Consider the following 26,149-nt stretch of genomic DNA (forward strand, 5'->3'; position numbering starts at 1 on the left):
AGGTTCATCATAGTTTCACCTCATTGCAATGACGTTGCTTAGCATTCAAACACTAAAAGTTGGGTAAACTTCAACAGACAAAATGCACTAGGGGTACATTCTAGATACGTTGTATGCTCTCAATTATTTTTAGACATATTATGTATATGATGCATACACATATTGTGCATAATGGATTACTGGGAGTATACCCTCAGAAAAATTGATGGGAACATCACTGAATAGAACCACACTCATTGGCAACTTTTTTTTTTGGAAAGTGGGATGGAGGAGTGATGGGAAGGGGGGCAATCTGGAATGAAGCTTAACATGGAAGGTTATGCTCAAAAGAGCAAATGTTTTTTTATCTATAACTGCTTTTAATATATGTATAGACAGATTTTGTTGCATTACTCTCCTTCACAATAGAAAATAAAAAGAAAACAAGCAATAAAGAAAAGAAAAAACAGCACCTCAGATGTTGTAGAAAGTTATGTGTGGACAGACATATGATTTGATACTTTAATTTATTTGTAGTTTTGTGTGAAAAGAATGGAAAAACATTAAAACAACATGGGGTAAACACAATTTTGCTATGATCTTGGGGAAAAACTATTTCTTTCCTCCTTTCGAAATTGAGGGTTGGTGCTGGGGTAGGGAATATAATGAATCATAACTTTCCTTATCAGATATTGAATTAATCAAGTACACTTTGTGAAGTTATAATCTAAAAAGAAACACTTGATCTGAAAAAGAAGAAAATATATAGGGTAAAAATAATTCTCAATTCAATCCCCAGGGAAGAAGTGATACTAGTATAGTGTTAATTGTATGTATGGGTGGGGAGGGATATACTTTGTCTGGTTTTAAAGAAGAACATGTATCACATTTAAATAAGTTTTTTTTTTTTTTAATAAAAATAATAATAATAGTAAGTGGTGATACCGGGTGGTGGGGAGAGCAGCAGCTTACCAATCTACAAGTTAATGCCAGTTCATTTCAAGCATAGTCATAGTTACTACTCATTTCACCGTCACCCCCAGGAAGAGAATCCCATATTTAACTAAATATAATCTGAAAAATATCATTATTTCTTAAATCAAATTTCATTCAAAAATTCATAAAAATATGATCCATTGAGATCCCAACTTGAAATTTTGCAAAAATAAAGATAAATTCACAAATATTTTTGGGACTTACTGAAAAAAAAAATCATGTTTTCTAAAAAAATTTAAAATTAAATTTAAAAAAATGAAAATTTTTACAAAATTAGTTATGTTGCATATTATATTTAACAGTTAAACAGCACTTAATGTACTTAAAAGTGCTTTTACTAAATCTTTCTATCTATATTTGGTGATGAGTTTTCATCTATTTTATGTTCAAGCATCCATAAAAAAAGAGAGGGTTTTTCCAAAAAGTCCAAAAGTCTCATAAATAAGAAAATAAAAGAGCTAAAAATCTAAAAATTTGGACTTTTGACTACCTTGAAGGGTATAATCGATGAGCCAGATTTCTAAGAAATACAAAAATGTGAGTGAAAAATTTTCTCAAATTTTGGATGACTTGACATGGAATGACCCTATAGCATGTAGTATGAAAGTGCATAGAGTAAAAACATAGTGCATAAAACTGAATGAAACACAAAGGACTAGCTAATGAGCTTAAGTTAAGTACCCTCATCCCAACTTTGATGATAAGTCTTTTTTTTTCAGTAATTTTGTTTCCTCTTACTATACATAGGATTACATCATACATTTTACAACTTACTCTTTTAAATTATTAATTTTTGGATTAACAAAAAATTATTATTTAATATCATTTGATTAAAAAAAATATGTACATACATAATAGTTAGTGATTTTTTTTATACAAACTGATGGTTGAAGTTATGTTTTTTTTTTTAATTTATTTTTTTCTACTTTGATTAACTATACATATGTAAACAACGTTGCAACATTTTTCACAGGTTGATGCTTTTCTTCTTTAGCATAGTGCTTTTAGATAATCTTAAAATTATAAAAAATAAAAGCGTTGGACAAAAAATGAAAGTTTTATAATGAATAAAGATTAAATGGTGACTAAAAATGTAAAAATAAATTTAAATTTAAAGTGCTTCTAAATTAACCTGCTGACCTCAGGCTAAACCCTAATAATTTTAAATTTTCATGTTTCGTTAACATAATTTATTAAACAATAATATGAAAAGTCAGTCAAAGAAATTGGATGATATTTTGAAATTACTTTGGGAAAATTAGGAAACTGGAGAAAAATAAATTTTTTCTTAGAAATTAACTATTAACTATTTCTGAAATTCAAATCATAAGATAAAAATATGATGGAGAAATTGGAAGTATTAAAATTAATCATTAGGATCATTCGGCCAATTATCAACAGCCAATTAATTGGAATTTGAATCCGTAATTAGCACCCATATAATTGTAATGGTTATTAATTAGCAACTTTTCCCGTAATTTGGCAGACCTAAGTGAGTTCGAAGTTAGATAAGTTCAGCAGATGATACTTGAAGCTAAAGCTGTTTTTTTTTCCGTTTTTTTTTTAACATCAGTAAGATTTTTTACATTTTAGTCGCTTTTTGGCTGAAATAGCAACCTTGTGAATGCAACCAAGTTGGATTTTTTTGCATATTTCCTTGATCGTGTACTTTCCTGGCAAGAACTCCTCCCTGGAAAATTTTTCGTATTAAGAAGTTTCGCTTTTTGAATCATTTAAAATTTCTTCAAGAATGTAGATGCAGGAAAATTATTCCGAATTTTATTTCTTTGAAATGTAACTTACTATGCTCTGTAAAAATTGATAAAGTTATCTTTCGGTCAAAATTGACTCTACTTAGAGCTTCGATCCAAGAAACTAGGAAACGCCTCTTGTTTATTGAACGTGAGCTCTATGATTTGCATCTCTCTATTTCAAATTCTATTTCTGATTTTGATGATGTTGATAGAACTTCTTGGTCAAGAATCCTTTGTTCTTCGGAGAATCATCAACTTATTTTGAAAAAGAAATTAGCTCAACTTTAAAAATTCGAAAGTTGTTCCATCGGAAAATTTACCAGTGGTTAATAAAAGTGTTGCCGTTAATATTTCTAGTGTTCCTTTTAACAGCTCTCAAATTAATGCTCTAAAACGCAATAATAATTATTCTCTGGCCAGCAAACCTTCTTATTCTATGCGTATTGCTCCTACTGAGAAAGCCTTTAAAATTTAGTGCCATATCTTCCACTCAAAAAGATTGCGTTAGGCATCTTATTGCCTCCAATGTGGACTTTAATTCTAGAATTTCCAAACCCGTCTTTACTAATACTGCTAGTCATACTGTAAAGAATTTAATTTTTAATTCAGATATAGTTGTTACCAAAGCTGACAAGGATGGTCAAATTGTTGTTCCTGACTTATGTTGACAAAACTAATTATTTGATTTCTTCTGGTCCATACTTAGAGATTTTTAATGATCCTAGTTATAATGAGTTAAATATTTCTTCTGCTGTCAAGTCTGTTCAGTCTATTCCATTAAATATTAAACGCTCTGTTATTCCTTCTATTACAAATTATGCTAGATTTTATGCTTTACCCAAGGTACATAAAGCTGGCATTCTTTTCAGGCCGATTGTTTCCAATATTGGTATGGCTTCTTATAAACTTGCGAAATATTTAGTCTCTCTGTGTTTTCTCCTCTTATGAGTCATAACGTATTTACTGTAAAAAATTCTATCGATTTTGACAAAAAAAATTCAGAATTTCGGTCCACATAATTCTTCTATGGTTTCTGTTGATGTGAACGCATTATTTACGAATGTTCCAGTCGAGGGTTCATTGTTATGCCTTCAGAGTAGACTTTCTGAATTTCATTTTACGTATAAGGAAATTGAGAATTTAGTTTTCCTCATGCATACTTGTCTAAAGCAATGTTCTTTTGTTTTTAATGATAAATTTTATACTATGTCAGATGGTCTAGCTATGGGAAACCCACTTAGCTCCATCCTTAGTGATATTTACATGCATTACTTTGAGATCAAGTTGTTTCAGAAACTACAGTTTCAATTCTATGTTCGCTATGTTGACGACTGTTTTGTTCTTATGAACCACGATCAACTTAGCATTGATGAAGCTTTATCTATTTTAAATTCCACTGATCCTCATATTCAATTCTCTTGGGAAAAAGAACAGAATAATTGCCTTCCATTTCTGGATGTTCTCGTTTCTCGAACTGAGTCAGGTTTTGAAACTACGGTTTATCGTAGTTTCAAAACCTAGTTGCTGTTTGTTGTTTTTTTTTTTGCTGCTTCCTTACCCCCCTACACAGATTATCGTCTCACCCTCCTAATCAAAAATATTCTGCTTTCAACACATTTGTTTATTGTGCAATGGATATTTGTTTTACACCTGAGCTTCTTAATGCGGAACTTAATTATTTAAGAGCGAGCTGTGGCTGTTGATAGAGACTATCCACGCACCTTGGTTGATTCCATTTATAAAAAACTTCGCAAAAAATCTCAAAATATTGTTCTTAATAGAACTTTCAACACTAAAAGTTTGGTTGTTCTGCCTTTCTTTCCTGGTATTAGTTTTCAGGTTGCTAAGATTCTGAAGTGATTCCAATTCCAAGTGGTGTTTTCTCACATTAATAAACTTTCGTTCTCTTCTCTTACAGATTCTATTCACCCTCTAAATTGTTGTGGTATCTATAAAATTGTTTGCAATTGCGGACTCGGATACATTGGACAGACCCGCCGTTCTTTGAAATTTCGCTTAAAAGAGCATCAAAGCTATGTGAAAAAACAACAGCTGAATAAATCCAGCATTGCTCAACACTGTTGGGATTCTAACTACTCTTTTGATTTTAACTCTTATCAAATTATCCAAAAATGCCCCAATTCGTTGGATCTTGATTTTTGGGAATCTTTCCACATCCTGAGGAACCAGTCTAATATAGTTAATGATTTTACTGCAATTCCTTATTTTTCTTGTGTATGGACATCATTTTTAAAATAGGTTTAGTTCTTCTACTATTTTTATGTAAACGTGGTACATCTCTTACTTTTATTTTTTTCATTTTTTGCTTTCTTATTTCGTTTTGTGATCAACTAATTCCTATTTGTTTATCCTTCGCTTTTTTTTTTCTCCATTTCTCCATTTGATACATTGCTTCTAGACTTAGTTTTTCCCACTGGTAAAATTATTGCTAATTTATTTAGATTGGTTTCATTTTTGGACTATTTGCATTGTTTATGGGTTTTCTTGGAAATTTAGTACTTAACGGCTTTTTTCCTAATGGAATTATGTAATAAATTTGTCATTTTATCTTTTTTTGTTTTGTTTAATTTCTGATTTTTGGTATTTCTACTATCTCCTGTTCCAGCATGTTGCTTTTCTCGGCTGACTTTTCATCCAGAAGCTCACACTTCTTTGCATTGAAAAAGGTGTTCCCTGTAACACCGAAACACATGTCTGCAATAATTTGCATGTTTTGTGCTTCAATACATTGCATAACTGATTATTTTAATTTTCAGCACAAAGGTATTTATTCATTATTTATTTGTTATTAAGATCCTTATTTATTATTGCTCTGAAATTTCATAAATATTATGCTTTTTAAAAAAAATGTCTATATATATATTTTTTAATCTCCATTAAAATCGACAAAAAGACTTTTGTGAATTTTTATTGCCTACAATTATTATTAGGGGAAAATTATTTTCCATTCAAAAAATCAAGTCTACTTTTAATAACAAAAACAAATTTTTTTCATAGCCTTAAGAGCAAAGCATTTTATGACATTTTTTTAAAATTGATGTTCCTATTTGGGAACATGGCACTTAAAAGGTTAAGTAAAAATTTCTTACCCGAGTCACACTCCGAACATTTGAAAACTTTTGGAACAGAAAGTAATCCTACACATCCAATATGATAGGATTGCAGACAATTTCCAGAACATGAAAAATCTACCATATCCTTTTTACATATTTTACACACATCGTCAAAGTCTCCATCAGATAACATTTTTTTCTTTTTAATTCTCATCTTCTAAAAATGAAAAAACAAGTCTTTTTAGATTTTTAACAATTGTACCTCTCTCCTCAGAATTGTAATTCACTCCAAATACAGTAAAAGTTATTAAAAAAATTAAAAGAAATACCAAAATATATGAGGTCTTAGAATAGTGTTAAATCTCTATAAGTTTACCTAAAAACCTAGTAAAAAAAGAAAGTAAACCTTTCTGAGTGAAGAAACACACAAAGCAATTTTAAGCCGAGGGCACTTAGCCTTTTGTCATTCAAACCATCTTACGGCACGGCCTGTGGCAAAGGGATTTACCAGGTATAAACTTAATCCAATGTCATTTGACTTGTACTAAAATCAGGAAACTTAATTGTTAACAGTCAATGGTTCACAAGCTGCGTACAGCATACCAAGCATTTGTGACTAACCCTGGACAAGTAGTTAAAAACTACAAAATCTGTGCTGTAAATGAATTTTTGTGCAAGTTGATACGAAATTTCATTTTTCATTTTTTAAGCAACTACACTTTACTTCTGAAAAGAACTATTTCTGAAATGAATTCAACAACACGAGTTATTTGAAGGAAAAAAAAAGCCTACGTTCATGTCCCAGCCTGTATAAAATAAGAGTCATGGGACACACGGGGGAGGGGGTACTACAATTTCAAGTCATTTTTTTCTCTCTCTCCGAGTTAGGATTTTATTTTTTGCCTGTGTATATTCTAAGTTCTTATTACATATACATTGTAGTTATAGACAAAATGCAGGAGTATTTGCTCAATGTGATCGCTGTTTACATTATCAATTACTAATTGCTATCAGAATCAATCAGGCATGGTTTAACCTGAGTACACAAGTTCTTTAGCAAAAGAGCTAAATTCATCAAAAGAGTTTCCTTCAAATGCCAAAATGTTATGCATTCACATGTCTTTCTAAACATCTCAATGTGTTTTATTCTACAGTTTAAAACTAAATTTTAAAATTTAGCCATGACATCTTTAAAGAAATAAGATCAATAGCTATTTCACTTTTAAAAGTTAAAATAAAAGATCTAGGATTTTACATACCATTCAGAGAACACAAGTTTTTATTTTAAAAACATTACAAGTCCCCCCCCCCCCCCGCCCATTATGAATGTATTGAAAGGATATAATAGCTTTATAGACTAGGTATTGTTCAATCTAATCAGGGATTGGGTTTCCCTTGAAATGATCAGAAACTATTGCGCCTACTACTTTTGTGCAAAAAAGTTTACAAATAAACTGAAACATGATTTTTAAAAAAATCCTTCAGTTATTACTAGGGTTTCCAATCCCGAAATCCTGATCAATGTGGGATCCTGTATGATGTTTAGTGGGATTAATCCTGCGGGATAGCGAGCAAAATCCTGCAAAGATTTCCTATTCAAACGTTTTTCCAAGTTTTCCAACTTTAGCCGTTCATAAAATGAGTGTTTTCACAAACATCATTTGAAGTTCGAATCACCTTCCTTGTATTTCTGCATGGAGAGCAAGAAAACTTTGTGTTTCATGTCATGAACGATGGACGATTTTTGTTTTCATACGTTCAGCCATTTAGAAGTTGTTACGATAGTTGAACTATAAACGTTTTCGAAAACCACCACTAAAATTTGAAAGCCAGAAATTTACTATTTAGAAAAAAAAATGAGAAAGTGCATTACAGATTGACGTAACCTAACATTATTTGCTCTCTAACCTGTAGAAAGTGCCAGCTTCAATCACCGTGAAGTTGTGTGTGAATCTTCATCACGGTAAAGCTGATGTTATAATTATGGGTGGTACATTGAAAATTATGCTGGATGAATTAGCCGACTTATCTGCAGTATTCGGCATGACTCTAAAAGAGGCGACAGAAACTTGGATGATGAAACACAGGAAGACGTTAAGCGACTCAAGTTTTCGAATGTCTCTATTAAGTGAGAGGTAAAATTAGCAAAGTTATCCAAAAACTTTTACTGAAAGCTGGTGAAACCAATCAGCGTTCACTACCTGCTGTAATACAGACTTGCCAACCTTATGAAAAGAAAAAACGGGAGATCCAGTCAAAGCTTTAAGGGAGAAAAAGGGAGATTTTAAACGATGCTATAATAAGTAAAAAACACTGTTATAACAAGTATTCATTTAATTTTTTCATGAAAGAGAATTCACTCGTATAATCGCTCTTTTTGTTTGTAGATATTTCTTTTTTTCAGACATCGCTAAAGATGAATGTTAAACTACAACGCACGCTGTAGATCAAGATGAAAACACGCGGCGCAGTTAGCATGCGTCTGAAAACTGAACGATACCGCGAAAACGGCAACGGCGCATGCGTGAGATAGAAGTGGAAGTGCGAACGTAGAGTTAAACCAAAATACAATCTCCGGTAAAGGACAAGATTCAGAAAATTTCTAAGTGGCCAGTGGCCACTAGACCCAAAACACTTAGTGGCCACCATCTCGCCGAGTTTTGAAAAATAAAATGGGGGGAGGGGGTATTTTTTCTGCTTTTATATATATATATATATATATATATATATATATATATATATATATATATATATATATATATATATATATATATATATAAAGCTTTACAAAGTAAATTTTAAAAGCTATAAACATGCATTTTGCAAAATTTAAGTTAAAATACGTTTTTATTTCTTTATTTTTCTTTTTTCAAAATCAATTGATAAACAAATCCATGAGAAGAACTGCATTTTAGATGAAATAGTTTTAGTTTATCGGCAAAGCCTCTAAAGCAGTGAGAATCAAATACAATTTTGCTGATAAAATTTCCCTTTTCCAGAAAATAACTAAGTTAAAAAAAAAAAACATTATTTCTGGCACTTTTTACGTTATTTTTAGTAGTTTGAATTGAGATTAGCATCCAATTCTGTTTTTGGAAACTTAGGCAATTAATATTCTTGTCTTCTTCCATCTTGCGAATGACCAAACATGGCGACTATGCGAAAAATTTCAGATAATAGATTTTTGAATTTATTGCATAAAAGTAATTATTAATAATTAAAAACCCTCAAAACACAATAATTTAGATGAAAAAATTAGCTTTTAGCCCATTAGCGTCCAAAGCATTAAGGATAAAATATGAAGAAAAAATGTGAAGGAAAAAATTTTGAATTTTTCAAGAAAATAATTAATTATCCAGGGGGAAACAATACGGAACTTTTTGTGGGATGTTCAATAGTTTGAATTGTATTGCAATAGACATCTAATTCTGTTTTTGGAAACTTAGGCACTTAGAGAATCTTGTCTACTTCCATCTTGGAAGTGACCAAATATGGCGACTGCGCTAAAAATAAAGATTTAGGTTTTTGAATTTGTAGTATAAAAATAATTATAAAATAAAAAATCCTCATTAAACATCAATTTAATTGAACTGTTATAGTTTTTAGCACAGTAGCGTCCAATGCAATAAGGATAAGATGAAATTTTAAATACAAAATTTTTCATTTCTCAATAAATCTATTTTAAGTAATTAAAATAATAATAATAAATAAATAAAATGCTTCACAGCACAATTTGCATTATTTTCATTAGTTTGCATTTGAATAAACACCAAATTCTAGTTTGTTTTTGGTAACTAAAGCGCTGAAGTATCTTGCCTACTTCCATCTTGTGAGTGACCAAATATGGTGCCTATGTTTCACTTGTAACTTGAAAGTATTGCCGTTCTGGTCAACAAAAAAAAAAAAAAAAAAAACGATCTTCCCTTGATCACCTCCTCCCCTCCTCTCAGTGTTTATCCTCAGGAGTCTGCTTCCATTGATTGTCCATTGATTGTCTGCATCCAAGTGATTTTATTTTTTTTTTTTTTTGTTAGGAATAACATGGGGGAAAATGGCGACTGAGGACGTTTTTTTAAGTCGCCACGTGGCGACCGTGAATCTTGACCTTTAATCTCCAGAAGCATTTCGGTCGACACTCCGAACGCACCCATCGGATGTTTGCCGCTCACGTTGCGTTCGACGAACCTCACCGGTCGATCGGTAAGTAACCGGTTACTGACCGCAGCGTTCTATGATCAACCGGTTACCGCATCCGTTACCATTCTAAGCAGTTGATTGATTGGAGCACGTGATCATTAGCTGTCACGTGATTAACTAACCGGTCGTGCTCGTCGAACGTGAGCTCACTGAGCAGTGCGGGTTTGCTCTGCTAGCCACGCCATCTATTAGGGCTGTGAGTAACTATTTTAAGGAAGAAAATTAAGTTTAATTTTAAAAAAAAGAAAAAAAAACCCGAAAAAATTAAAAAAACGGGAGAAATGGATACTCAAACGTACAACCGGGAGAATGGAGTAAAAAACGGGAGTCTCCCGTGAAAAACGGGAGAGTTGGCAGGTCTGGTAATATATCAAATGCACTGATACAATGACCATTGTTAATGCAGCAACAAGGCTGCGTAATTTAAATTGGATACAGCAATACAAAAATCAAAAAGACATTGTTTTTGTCCAAAATTTGCAATTCTTGAGCAAAAGCCAAGCATGAATTCCTAAAGAAAAATCTATTTTAGAAGGACATGATGCTTATTGGATCTTTTGCTAACCATCCAGTTATTTACACTCGGTAAAACTAACTGCAGTATGGGGCCATAGCACTCGTTTTTCCCTTCCCATGCTATATGAAGCGAAGGGCACACTTTTGCATACAAACGATAACTGTTAATTTGTATGTGACTTTGCAGTACTATATAAATGGTGTATGGAATTCGAAAAAACTATTAATCCAATTAACAACATCAGTATTTCCTAAAAAGCACAACTTTTTTCTATTTGACTCTAAAATTTAACTTTTAGAAGAGTAAAATCAATCCTGTGGGATTGTCTCCTCCTCAATCTCAAAATCCTGTGGGACTGAATTCGTTGCAGGATTAAAACCCTAGTTATTACATCTTAAAGAGTCAAGGATGGAAACTGAACAAAGTATTGCAGTATCTTCTACATTAACAAATTCAGAATTACAGGGATAGAAGTGACATTTGCCAACAAAAATATAGGAAAATATAGGAATTTTCTGAAAAAAATATAGGAATTCGATGGAAAATATAGGAATTTTCTGCAAACAATATAGGAATTTTTCGAAATAATATAGGAATATTTTGAAAAAAAAAAAAGGATATACAGGAATTTCGATAACAAAGCTCGCCAGTATGACATTTTTTTTCAAAATGCAATACTACTATTCGATTAAAAACATGTAATTACACTATCTGACATAAGTGCAATACATACGCATAAATAAGTCTAAAAATACACACAAAATCAATTTTACAAACAGTAAAAGAGCGTAAAACTGTAATTTGTACTAAACATATTAAGGCATACTTCTTTAAAAATAAAAAAAAATAGACGAAACTTTTTGTAGATGAACACAAATCTTTCTTAAAATAGTTGTGTCACTAATCTAATTTTTAATGAAAGATTTTGCATGATCCGATACTGCGATGGGCAAACTGTGCAGTAGAATGAAATTCGTGAAGTTCTGTTCTAATTTATGTTATCACTTGACAATGCAGTAAAAGCCAAACTTAAAGTTTTACAAGTTGTTGAAACATGTGCTATGCTGAAATCAAAGTCACATGTCACAGTAATATCAGGGGTCAATCCAGGTTTCATTTTTTAAGTCCCCGTTATGCGAAACAGCAAAATATTTTTTGTGAATTTTCTTTATTTTTGTGAAAAAGAAATTATTGTGAATTTCCTTTTCTTTTCTAGAAAAAAGTGTTCAGGTAAAAATTTAAATGTATGCAAAATAAAAATTTAAATGTATACTGTTTTTTTTTTCAGAAAAATCTCTGATATGATACTTTTTGACCATTTTCCCCCCCTGAAAATCCTGACTTTTCAGTACCAAATTCGATCATAGTTGAAATCCACGATTTCCCATGACTTTGAAGGACACCCAGTAAAATATATATTTGATTTAGAAATATTTGGTCATTAAAGCAAAATAATCCAGACCTAAAAAACTTGGTGGCCACCACTGTCCCAAAGTTTTAAAGTACAAAAGTGAGGGGGGGGGGGGTTAGTTTTTACTACTTTCATAAAAAAATTAATAAATAGAACCTTGCACTTGTTTACAAAAACATGCATTTTGGAAAATTTAAGTTAAAATAGGTTTTTAAATTACTTCAAAATAAATAAATGAGAAGTTGTTAGGAAACTGCATTTTAGTAATCAAAACCGTTTCTTTAAGTTCATACCAAAGCCTCCAAATCAATGAGGATCGAATGCAATTGTGCAGATAAAATTTCACTTTTCTAGAAACTAATGCAGGGCTCCCAACACATTTTAGTTTTAGAAAAGGGTAAAAGAGGACCAATTTCATTCAAAAAGAGGACTAAAGAGGACCAGTTAGGATTAAAAAGAGGATCTTGAGAGGACTATTCATTTAAACACAAGGAAGCATCAAAAGGCAAATTAGCTGCCTGCTGCTAAATCCCTGAAAATAATTTGTTAATTAACCATAATACTGATTTTTAATGATACAATTCCTTTATCACCTTCTGCACAACTGATCTTTTTATCCATTGAATAATATTATTTACACAAACATTTGGATGGGAGGGGGGGGGGAGGCACTTAGCGCAGCACTTAAGGCAGCCTCAATAGAACTAAATGGGCGTAATGATACATTTTGAATTGAACCAGGGATGCTGGGAGTCTCACTGAAGGATAGATGAAGCTGTGCTTCATCTTTCTATAGTTTAAAATTATTTTTGTGTTTTTCTGTATTGTAATGCTTCTTTAATAGCATTTATATCCCTTCTCCACCGATATGAATCCATCACACACCAAACAGATCTACTGTATTGAAAGTTTCCCTAAAAATGTCTGAAATTCTCAATCACAAAGAGAAGCAGATCACATGAGGCATAGTTTTGCAATTTTCATATTCAAAGTATATTTTCAAGAATCATAAAGCTTACATTAAAAAAAATAATCCATGATTGCAGGGCTTTGAACTTTTATGGGGGGGGAACAAATTCCCCCCTTTAGCAGGCATCATGCCGCCTGCCTTGTCTAGTGGTCAGAGAAGTCTGACTGCGATAGGAAGGTCCGGGTTCGAATCCCGGCTCGGGCATGGAAGTACTTTCTCTCTCCTGTCCTTGTCCCCTATAAACGGGTCCTTATGGCATGTGTGTACTGTAGAAGTCGGACTTCACACCAAATTACTCTACAGTTGGAAAAGTGAAGCAGTGCACCTCAAATTGCCAGCCTACTTGGCACACGACAACAACAGCAGCAGGCATCATGACAATGAAATGATGTACAAATTCAACTTCATATAATTACCTAATTCAACTTTGTTTCATATACAGACGCTACTTTAAAATGTTATATGCTCAATTGTTTAAATTTAATACCCCTCCCCCTCCCACACAAAAAAACAGTAATAACCGAAAATAAGCTAATGATAATCAAAATTATGTTTGGAAAACTAAATAAGCTTGAATTAAACAACACAAAAAATATTAATTTTTTAGTTATTTAAGTGAAAATTTAATCGAGTTAATCTGACGTAACATGTCAAAATAACTTCTAATTGCCATAAATATAAAAATATTTATAAGATGCAAAATGATTGAAAGCTCAGAGAAGCAAATTTTCACGAACCAAGTTCAATGTTGGCATGCTTCCCATAAAATAAATTTATTTATTTTCTACTAAATTAAACCTAAAACATGCTAATCTAAGTTGGAATATGGGAAAATAACATTCGATTGGGCAAAATATTTTAATATTTACATGATTCAAAAAGATTGAAATTTCAAACATTAAAAGCAATTTTCCGCGAAGTCCGAGTAAGTTCAATGTTACCATGGTTTCCAAAATAATTCCTACGTTAATTATTGAAATTAAATGAAAAATAAGCTAATCTAAAGTAGTATACGTCAAAATAACTTCCAATTGTCAAAAACATCTAAATGTTTACAAGATGCAAAAGGATTGAAATTATTTTCCGCGAAGTCCGAATAAGCTCAATGTTGTTATTGTTTTCAAAATATTTCCTTCGTTAATTATTGAAATTAAACGAAAAATAAGCTAAACTAAGGTAGCATATGTCAAAATAACTTCCAATTGTGGAAAACATCAAAATATTTACAAGATGCAAAAGGATTGAAATTTCCAACGCGAGAAGCATTTTTCCGCGAAATCCGATTAAGTTCAATGTTGCCATGGCTTCCAAAATAATTCCTTCGTTAATTATTGAAATTAAACGAAAAATAAGCTAATTTATAGTAGCATATGTCAAAATAACTTCCAATTGTCAAAAACATCAAAATGTTTACAAGGTGCAAAAGGATTGAAACTATTTTCCGCGAATTCCGAATAAGCTCAATGTTGTTATGGTTTTCAAAATATTTCCTTCGTTAATTATTGAAATTAAACGAAAAATAAGCTAAACTAAGGTAGCATATGTTAAAATAACTTCCAATTGTGGAAAACATCAAAATATTTACAAGATGCAAAAGGATTGAAATTTCCAACGCGAGAAGCATTTTTCCGCGAAATCCGAGTAAGTTCAATGTTGCCATGGCTTCCAAAATAATTCCTTCATTAATTATTGAAATTAAACGAAAAATAAGCTAATCTATAAAAACATATGTCAAAATAACTTCCAATTGTCAAAACATCAAAATGTTCACAAGATGCAAAAGGATTGAAATTCCAAATGCGAGATGCAATTTTCCGCGAAGTCCGAATAAGCTCAATGTTATTGTTATGGTTTCCAAAATATTTCCTTGGTTAACTATTGAAATTAAACGAAAAATAAGCCAATCTATAGAAACATACGTCAAAATAACTTCAAATTGCCAAAAACATCAAAATGTTCACAAGATGCAAAAGGATTGAAATTTCAAACGCGAGATGCAATTTTCTGCGAAGTCCGAATAAGCTCAATGTTATTGTTATGGTTTCCAAAATATTTCCTTCGTTAATTATTAAAATCAAACGAAAAATAAGCTAAACTAAAGTAGCATATACTAAAATAACTTCTAATTGTGGAAAACATCAACATATTTACAAGATGCAAAAGGATTGAAATTTCAAAAGCGAGAAGCATTTTTTCCGCGTCCGAGCCGAGTAAGTTCAATGTTGCCATGGTTTCCAAAATAATTCCTTCATTAATTATTGAAATTAAACGAAAAATAAGCTAAGCTAAGGTAAGCACATGTCAAAATCACTTTCGATTGTAAAAAGAATCAAAATATTAACAAGATGCAAAAGGATTGAAACCTCAAACACGAAAGCAATTTTTCGCGATAAATCATATCGAATATATATGTTCAGAAAATTGCACTAATGAAATATTTTTAAAAGAATTGCAAGCACAATCCAAACAATAAATAAATTCAAGCAATAAAGAAACTTTTTATACTTTTTCAAGGTTTTCAAACACTAGAAAATGTGTGTGTGTGACCTTTCCCCCCCCCCCCCCAAGAACTTTTCAAGGTTTTTCATGGGCGTACGAACTTTGTTTAACACGCGCTGCGGCGGCGTGCTTGGGAGAACAGTAACTTTTAACGAAATGAAAAACTTTTAAAATATGATATTTAAGTAAAAACAATATAAAAGCGAACTAATCAGACCATAATGTTAAAAGTCTAAAGCGGACTTTACCATAAAACACGGACTTTGGCGGGAAAAGCGAACCATTTGGGAGCCCTGCACAGTAGGAAAGATAAAATGGCGGCTGCACGTGGATCGCGGAAAAGGCGGTAGCCAAAAGTCGAGGGGAAAAGTAAAAAAAAGGAATCGGAAACTGAAAATATAGGAAAATATAGGAATTATAGGAACTTTTTCAGAAATATAGGAAAATATAGGAATATAGGAACGCTGCGATGCCTGGAATTATACAGATTGTTATAGGAAAGGGGCTGGATGAGATGTAGCTAAAGAATCAGATGAATATTTTCATTTTCAATCACCTCTTACAAATGCTAAAATAAGGAATGCATTGAAAATCTTGAAACCTAGCTTTCATGAATTTTTAAAAAGCAATTACGAGAAACTTATAAATGAACTTCTAAAACACTGCAAATAAATCAACAATGATTTTTTTTAATTATGTATAATTTTTGCATTTAAATGGAAATATAGAGTACACAGGGGGGGGCCCAAGGACTCATACTTAAAAAAAATATAAAGACCGTCCACGGAGGCCTATGTTTTAAACATAGGCCTCCGTAAACTCTTTTCACTTTCTTTTTTCTTTTGCATTTCAAGAAATGTGTATTAACATATTGTCCCAACTCAAGTAAGCACAATTTCGTAAAAAATATATTTCTACAAAACATATATATCATAAATATGTCTGTGAGTGGGGAAATTCAATAGTATTATATTTATTTTAGAGATCTAGAACTGCTTCATTTGTAGTGTAATTAAAATATTCTTCTTGGGAAAAATAACTTGAAGAAGCTATTCCCCCCCCCCCCCATATTATTATTTTTTAATGGCAAAGTTAACTACAACTAAATTTAAATTTAGAAGCTGATGCCAAAATTTATGAATAAGAAACAATTCTTTAAAATCAAAACAAAATAAACTCCGGAAAAATTGAAAAATGATTTTTTTCAACTTTTCAGAAAGTTTTAATTGAAATTTTCAGCAAAAAATGATTAGCAACTTCTTATACTTAAATTCTAATGCAATTTCTCCCCCACCCCCTCCTTGCATGTTAAACTATTGTCTAACTTAGATAACGCAAGTTGTTGTATGATAATATAATTTGCATATAAATCAAAAAAACATTTAATACTTTTTGCAAAAAAAATTTAAACCACTATCCTTAGTGAAGAATTTATTTTCCTTCTTCATAAAACTTCATTACTTTAATCACAGAACTATGTTTCTGCTAACTGTGAGAACCAAATGTAAAGGATGCGGCAAAAAAACCCGGGAAACAATTTTTCTTGAAACTTTATTAAAAATAAATTAACAAAACACAAAAAATAATAATAAGAGGAGACCTTTGGCAAAAAATAAATTAATTGGTTTCAAACTGGTTGCCTTTTGAAGCAATACAGAGGTGCAATAGCTTATTGAAATTTTCCTTCCAGAGCCGCAAATCCTTTATCAATCCTATTCCCAATAAAGCAATTAATTTAGAGAGTCCAAACTTAAGTATAGTTTAGGGTGACCTTTGACTCTAAAACAGGCCATACAGTAATAAATGGGATTGAGGTCTAACGAATTCAACGTCCACTCTAAAAATGATATGTCAAAAACAATGTTTTTTGGCCGTATGAACTGGTGTGGAGTCAAATTAAAATGTCCAGTCTACTTTGCGGTGCTAAAGTGCCCTTAGGTTCACAGAAGTACAATAGCTTCTAAATTGTCCTTCTGGTACACTTTTCAATTCTTTTTACAGCCCTCATCCAAAAAATACCAGATTTTTTGTCATTTGCAGGGCCTTTACTAACAGGTGTGCAGCGCGTGCAAGATCGCATACGGGCGGTCAAGATGAGGGACGGCCGTAGGCCGCATACATTTCTATTAATCAAGCAAAATCTCTCAAGAATTTCTAACAAAACTTTAAACTAGTCAAATAGACTTATTATGCTGAATTTTGAATCTTATTAAAGAATCGAAGTAAGAGCTGTAAGTATGAACGATAAATCAGTGAAAGGTATCTCTTCCAGCGTGGACTTGCGGCCCATCTCAAACGTTTCTATTATCTTTTGAGTCATACGAATGCCTGAACTTTTTGAAACTCGTAAAATTTCTGAATGAGCTGTTTTTGACTTTAATCGCACTTATTGGTCACCAACTCCCTCATCTTACAAACGACTTCTCTTGTGGAAACCCAAGGATTTCATTGAACTCACTTTTGGATGACCTGCCGATTAACTGAAATGTTCACTATTCGTTTTTGTACCTTTTCCGGACATCGACTATCATTTCCACGCCACTTGAAGTAGCATACCGCATCCAATACTGTTTGCCGAGGCACAACAAGCAAACGAACCGTCTTTCTACTTGATTGAAAAAGTTAGCAGGTATTTTGCTTAAAATTGTAAGATTGTGTTTTGAAGTTTGGTTCTTCCATACATTTGTGATTCAAATATCTTTTTTTCTTTCAGAATTTTTTAACAAAATAGTTCCTGGTCAAATGACCCTAAAACATTTCATTTATTAAGTAAAATACAAAATAGAGAAAAACTTGGTTATAATAACTCAGTTTTGTTCAAAAGTGCAAGTATGACTACTTTTACTATTGTGCTTAGCACAGCCGTATAAATAAACTGAAACTCCAATTTCAGCTTTGGTTCAGCTTTAGAAACCATTACGCAATTTTGGTTTGGGGTTTCCATCGGAAAGAAAAACCAATTTAGTTTTGATTTGGACTTAGACTGGGTTGCAAAAAATCAAAACTCAATAGCTTTCATTTTCAGACCGTAAAGTTACATTGTGATGTTTTATCTCAATGTAATGATTTTATACATCTGAAACTGCTCTGATTAAAATCTTGCGAAAATTATTTTTTTTAAAAATATCCACAAAAAATTAAAAAAGGAGACTATCAAAAGTTAGTTGATCAATTTGCCCGAGGCCATTTTATGGAATTTAGTAACACATAAGTACTGTAAACTTCTTTGAAAGATACTTAACAAGAAAAAAAATAAAATTAAACCACAATGTTTCGATGCAGTGGGATAATTTAAGGTTTGGAACAAGTCCTTCTTTTGTCAACTAAAATGCAAGAAACTACAGTTCATTCGTGATAACTCGAAGTCCGATAACTTGAATATTACTACAACTCGAAGTTTTTATCCCCTTTGTCTTTAATTCCATGCTAATTATTCTCTATATCTTGAAGTTAACTTTCTTTAACTCTAAGTTTTCTCAAAGACGACTTGAAATTTATTTCAAAAGAACGAAAAAAAGGAAGAAAAAACAAGTGACAATGAGAGAAAAAGTCATTTACTTTCACTTGGAATTCCTGCACATTAGACCTCTAAAGCAAGGGGAACACCTGTTCAGCCAATGTGCAATAAAGGAGTTACTGTTAGATAAAAAAAATGCTAGAATACGTTTCTCATTTTTTACTATTCAATCTGTATTATATAAATCTAGTATCAGTAATTTCCTACATCGTATTTTTCACAGATTCTGAATCGGAAATTTATCGGATGCAGGGTTTGAAATAGAGCGCAGGATTGCGCGAAACGCGCAAAAAATCAGTAAATCCCGCGCAATCCAAAGGTCCGTGCGGGATCCCCCCCCCCCCCCCCAACGCCCATAAATTCTTAAACTCAATAATGAACCCCAGACCGGAAACGCGGAGAAGATAAAAAAATTTCAAAATCCATTTTCATTTTGGAAAGAAGTGAACAAAGCGTCCGTCAATTCAAAGCAATACAAGTTACATAGACGAATTCCGATTCGCCGGCATCAACTGATTCCGATCTGGCGACATCAACCGATTCCGATCCGCCGGTCGAAATGCGATCCGAAAGCTGATGACGACAGTCCGTTTTCAATAGGTATATAGGAAATTTCCTCAGAAAAAAAGTCTTTGTGCAGTAGAAACATTATTCTAAACAATGGGGACCGAACCCCATTCAGATAATTAGATCCAAAAAATGGTAATTTAAAAAAATAATTTAGTGTATGTGTATGTTACTTAGTTGTAAAATACTTTATTAAAAATGAAATAATAAATTAAAATTGCAAAATTACTGAATAATTATTTGAAAATGTGTGGGGTTGATATTACATTAAAAAAATTATAATTTAAAAATGAATAAATAGAAAATAAAATAAAACTGATTATTAAAAATTTCTAAACAAATTTTCAGAATTTATAAAAATTCCCCCCAATTTCAAAAAAAACCCCTGGAATCTGAAGTAAAGGGGGACATTCCCCCCTAGAAATTGAACCCTATTTCAAACCCTGGGATGTTATCTTGCTCTCTTTTTGTCTGCACATGTGAAGGTCATTGAAGGGGAGTGGCACGAGTGTGACGCTGAAGAAGGAGTCGTTTATCTCGTCATTGCTGACTCGAGCTAATTGCATTAAACACGTGTAGTGAGCGTTGGCATCTGGTCCTATGTTGCTTTAGTGAATGATATGGTAATTAGGTGGAAGATAAAAGAATCTGGTCTTCGTCTTTTCGCCTCCTGCACTCTGCGATCTAATACACAATGTTTGTGTAGTCGGAAGACTTCGCTTTTTTTCCCTCACAATGGGATTCTGTTAGAAGACAGTTTTACAGAGTTAGTATAATTAATGATAGGAAAATGATTATTAGCAGTGATATTCATTTTATCCTGGCAACTCATAATAATAGTGCAATAGTTTTTTTTAAAGCTTTTTACTTAGGATTGGATTGGTCATTGTAGAAATATTTATTTAAAAATGATTATGGTTTTATTTTGTGTTGATAGAAAATAAAGCTATTTCTTTTTTTAAAAAGTTTAAAGTCATTTATTATACTCTGCTAATTTACGAAATTATTAGAAATCGGTTTCATTCCATCATCAGTTGCACGTGCGGAAACAAGTATAGCTTGTTTTCTTTTGTTGTACTTAGACATGTTTGCTGGACAGCGAATCTGCTTTTAATCTGTCAAGTTGTCAACTGAATTGATTGTATCTTAATTCAAAGGCTGACCTAAGTTATGATGCACTCCCCTTCACTCTTTAGTTCAATCATTTGCTGATGAGTTCCCGAGAAAAGAGAGAGAAGGATTTGTCTCTTTACTATTAAAGATGTCTAAGCGAAAGCTAAAAACCTTAAATTTAGAAAGTAGACAAAATCTTATTTTTGACATTGAAAGGAATCCAACAATCAAAAAGATTCTTGATAGACATAGTATGTCAATCTAAGTGAAGGTTTATTATCATTTTGTATGTTAGATAACATTTTACATATTTGCAGTTTTCATATCATTGTTCCTTAACGAACGCTAGAATCCGTGACGTAACTAGCCTTGGAATAGAGAACGGCACGTGTAGTGGGCGTTGCCCATGACGTGACTACTTTAACGTCGATTCTTCTTGAACATGTGACGTCACGTACACACGCTTTGGGCTTGGCCACTGAAGATCACGATCAGGTAGCATTGAAGTGAAGATATGCTAATGAGATTCTGAATATAAGCAAAGCTGTTATCAGTTGATCTCTCTCTCACTTCTTGCACAGCCTAGACGTGTTGGCTCATGTCAGGCAAGCCAACTTGCTGTCTGTTCAGCAAGCTTAGGCTGTTAGCCTTTTTTTTTGTTTAATTGAAGTAGTATGACGTTTGTCCATTGAAGACTTCGTTCCTCATGAACGATAGTCGGGTCAATTGATAATACTTATTAGTCTAGGTCAACGGGGTATTTGCAATAATGATATACTTATCCTTATTTACTTTTTGTCAAAGCCATATACTTTGTTTTTTATCTTTTAATAAATTAATTGATGTTTAATGAGCTATTCGTCTTCAATTATACTGTTTCACGAACTCCAATTTCACTCTGCTAAATGTATTACGTTGTTAGGGCAAGAGTTAGTTCCAATCATACCTTCCCATCCAACAAGGGGTTATGGGCCCAGATTGCCTTTCCCCTGTAGAGTTCTTTGAAAGTGAATCAGTTGTAAAATTTTTTTTTTCGAGCAAATACCGCTGTGCAAGAAAGTTTTATTCGGGGAGGCCGTAACAAGCGATGTGTAAGAAAATGGTGTTAGTCGTTTCCTTTACCGATGTTCTTCAGTCACATTACGAAATTTCATAGAGATCTCGGAGGCTTGTGGAAAAGCTACACTAGTTGATATTTGAATCGGCAATTTTTTGGAAGTGAACTCTTTTGCTACCTAATGGAACTGTAGGTTTTTCATCCAAGACTCTTTTTTTTATCGTGCATGCGAATTTAAAAGTCAAGATTTATAATGGCTACTTCTGGGGTTACCATAGAGCCACTTACGAATGAAAATTATACGGAATGGGCAATAAATGCAAAATTCCTTCTTATGGACAGGAATGCGTGGTCCATTGTAGATGGATCGGAAAAAGTGCCCGTTATCAGCAAGGAAGCCGAAATCACCACTAGAGATGTTCGCGATTACGAAATACGAAGAAGAGCCGCGCTGTCAATAATTTTTTTAAATATCAACCAAAGTTTAAAGAAAATCATTGAAAATATAGAAGATCCTGCGGAGACATGGAAGAAATTAAGGGATCATTTCTTCCCTAATAATCGATGTGTTCAAATGCAAAATTTTAATCGATTAAATCAGTGCCATCTTGAAAAGGGCGAAAAATTAAATTTATTCGCCGCTCGCCTTCAACGAATTTTTGACAACATAAAATTAGCTTATCCAGAGTTTCCCGAGGATTACCTGACGTTTCACCTTCTCCAAAATTTACCTAGATCATATGACAATATTGTCCAGAACATTCTCACACGTCCTGCACCTGAGTTTAGATTCGATAAGGTTGTCATTGATCTGAGTGTAGAAGAGGGTCGCCAGAACCTTAATATGGAGAAAGAAGCCAATTCATATGCTTATATGACAAAGATTATCTGCCACTCGTGTGGCGAACAGGGCCACATTAAGCGTGTATGCCCAAACCGGAAAAAGTGTCATCCACCACGGAACCACCAGACGACTCAACGAGGTTATCCTCGAGAAGTCTCACCCCAGCAGAGGAGTGACAGACCCAATAGATGGAACCGAAGTAGAAACCGAAGTCGAGGTCGCCGATGGAATTCCAAAGGACGGAGACTGTCATTTTCCAACGACAGACGTGAGTACGAATTATATTTTGTCTCTGAAGCTAATTTAAGTCATTCAGGCACAGGGCGATCTAGGAACCTATTTACCTTTGATACAGCCGCCTCTCACCATTTTTCCTTTAGAAAGGACTGGTTCGTGAATTTTGAGAAAGTTCGGGATGTTCGTATGGCGGTAGCAGTAAAGGAGAAAACCTTTCCAATTGTCGGAAAAGGAGATGTTAAAGTTAATTTTGGTGAAAAAACTGTAATTTTACAAAATGTATTGTACTCTCCCCAATTACGTCGTAATATTTTATCTGGTACTAAATTTGACCAGGGTGGTGCAAAATTTGTAGGGGGAGGAGGTTTCGTGGAGGTATCTAGCCAAAAGGGTCCAATTTTTAAAGCAAAACTTGAAAATGGCATGTATATTGTTGAAACTGTGAATAGTGAAATCTCTGAGAATAATCATGTAGATAAGAATCCCATTCCTGAAAATAATTCAGTAGATTTGGAAACTTGGCATAAGCGATTTGCTCATGTGAACGTAGATTCTATCAACCAAACCGGTGATTTAAAATCCGTTAATGGTTTACCCAAATTTAAAAGTATAAAACTAAATTGTGACAATTGTAAAATCGGAAAGTTCAAACGCGTTAGTTTTAAGTCTATAGATAATATTCGGTCGAAACGACCGATTGAACTCCTTCACGCTGACGTTTGGGGACCATATAGTGTCAAGGGAAGGAATGGAGAAAGATATTATTTATCCATAATCGATGATTTTTCTCGGAGATGTTCACTTTATCCAATTTGTAATAAAAGCCTGGTTCCTGAAATTTTGAAGTACCATATTTTAAGAGCAGAAAACTTTATTGGTAAAAATGTAAAATTTGTAAGAACAGATAATGGGTCTGAGTTTGTAAACAATGAGTTTGATGATTTTTGTAAAGAAAAGGGCATAAAGCACGAATTAACTGTACCATTTACTCCGATGCAAAATGGAGTAGCGGAAGTCTTTAACAGGGTGGTAGCTAACGCAACTCGTGTAATACTTCAAGAAAGCGGATTACCACAAAATTTCTGGCCTGAAGCCATGTTATATTTTGTCTATACGTGGAATCGCGTCTGCCACAAAAACCAGAAAAAGACACCTTTTGAACTGTACGGTGGCAGAAAACCTTCGGCTCGTCATTTAAGAGCATTTGGCACAGTTGTATTCGTAGCTATACAAAAGAATTTAAGAAATAAACTCGATGCAAAAGCTCAAAAAGGAGTGTTGGTCGGTTATGCTTTTAAACGAAAAGGATATCGTATTTTTGTTCCTGAACTCAATAAAATTATAGAATCCATAGACGTGTCCTTCAAAGAAAACACTTTCTACAAAGATGAATTCGCGAGCCTAAAAGAGAAAGAAAAAGTCACCCCAAATTGGCCTCTCACTCAAGTCGAAAGTTCTGACCTTGACGAGACGGCAGAAGAATCTGTTTTCAGTGAGGAGGGGGAAACTAGTCAAAGCGAATTACAATCAGAATCAGAAAGCGAAGTTGACGGGAAAAGTAAACCTTTAAAAAGTGTAACTTGGGTTAGAAAAGTTAGACCCAGGACGGATAGTTCTAGGAATGATATTTATTTTTTTGAGAAAGGGAAAAATACCAGATTAAGATCCATGCATGATGTTCACAAATATTGCAATAAACATAATATCGCGTATGATCCAAATATGTTTAGTTTCGTAGGTAAGGATCTATTTGAAGGTGAAATTTCCGCTAATAGACCAAAGGTAGATTTGAATTCTTCATGACTAGCGGAGGATATTAAAGTTCCGAGTACTTACAAACAGGCATTAAAATCAAAAGAATGGGATCAATGGAAGGCATCAATGAAAGAGGAATATGACGTGATGTTAAATCGCGAGGTGTGGAAATTTTCTGAATTGCCTGAAAATACGGTACCAATAGGATCGAGATGGGTTTATTCGGTAAAGAAAAATGAGGAAGGCCAGGTAGTACGTTTCAAAAGTAGATTATGTGCTCAAGGTCATACTCAGATCAGGGGCCTAAATTTTTGGGAGACCTACTCTCCGGTGGTCCAATTCGGCATAATTAGATTTTTTTTCGCACTATTGGTAGTATGTGAAAAATGGATGCATGTTCAATGTGATATTAAATGCGCGTATTTGTATGCACCTTTAGAGGAAACCATATTTATGACACAACCTCCAGGTTTTGAAATTAAAGGTAAAGAACATTTATACTGTAAACTCAAAAGGGCTATATACGGCTTACATCAAAGTGGCCGTTTATGGTATTATGAAATGGAAAAGTTTTGTATAAAATTGGTTTTTTAAAATTTTCAAGTTGTAATTGTGTTTATTTTAATGAATATGTAATTTTACTTCTTTATGTCGACGACATTGTTTTATTTGGTAAAAATGAATGTTATATAAATAGCGCAATCAACATGTTGAATGAATACTTCGATCTAAAAGTATTAGGAAAAACACGCAAATTGCTAGGGGTAGATTTCTTAAACGAAGAAAATGATTTGTGTTTAAGTCAATTGGAATATATTCAGGAAATTTATGAACGTTTCGAAAATTTTAACATTCCTGTAGCATCTTTACCCATTAGCAAAGGAGTCATTTATTCAAATGTTGATTGTCCTAAAACTGATGATGAAGTAAAAGAAATGACAAAATATCCGTATAGAAATTTAGTAGGTTGCTTAGCATTTGTAGCAAATAGAACTCGTCCAGACATCTCATATGCAGTAAATATTTTTAGTCAATTCCAATCAAATCCTGGTATAATTCATTGGAATGGCCTTGTCAAATTACTCGGATATGTTTGGAAAACGAGAGATTTAAAACTAAAGTTACAATGCAGCAAAATTCAATTGATTACTTTCTCGGATTCTGACTTCGCGTCAAATCGAGACGATCGCACATCCTTAGGCGGACAAATTGTTTTTCTAGACAAATCGCCGATTGAATGGCGTACATTTAAACAGAAAAGTGTAAGCTTATCCACTATGGAGGCTGAATTTGTTGCAATGACAGAATCCGCTAAGGAATTGATGTGGTTTGATAGGGTATTAGATGAATGTATCAAAAATAAAGTAATCAAAAGATCTAAATTTAAATCTATTCTTTTTGTTGACAATCAAGCATCAATTGATTTTGTAAATTCACCTATTGAAAACCATAGAAGCAAACACATAGATGTGAAACTATTTTTTATTAGAGATCTAGTTTGTAAAAATGTTTTTGACATTAAATATATTCGAAGTAAGGAAAATTTGGCAGATATTTTCACGAAATCTCAAACCCGTTTTGAATTGCAAACATTTATTGAAAATATTTATTGTGAACAAAAATAACATTGTTTTTAAGAATGTTTTTCCAAATTTTGAAAAT

The 26,149-nt window shown here is 32.9% G+C and overlaps 1 protein-coding gene across 1 annotated transcript in view; it reads right to left on the bottom strand.

Annotated features, from left to right (window-relative positions):
• Positions 1-26,149, bottom strand: part of LOC129218753 (histone-lysine N-methyltransferase NSD2-like) — a 136,349-nt gene that overhangs the window by 1,541 nt on the left and 108,659 nt on the right. The window contains exon 7 of the mRNA XM_054853076.1: positions 5,840-6,020. Within this exon, the coding sequence (XP_054709051.1) occupies positions 5,840-6,020 (181 nt within the window). The remainder of the gene's footprint in view (positions 1-5,839; positions 6,021-26,149) is intronic.

Source organism: Uloborus diversus, chromosome 3 (genome assembly GCF_026930045.1).
Source record: "Uloborus diversus isolate 005 chromosome 3, Udiv.v.3.1, whole genome shotgun sequence".
NCBI lineage: Eukaryota > Metazoa > Arthropoda > Arachnida > Araneae > Uloboridae > Uloborus > Uloborus diversus.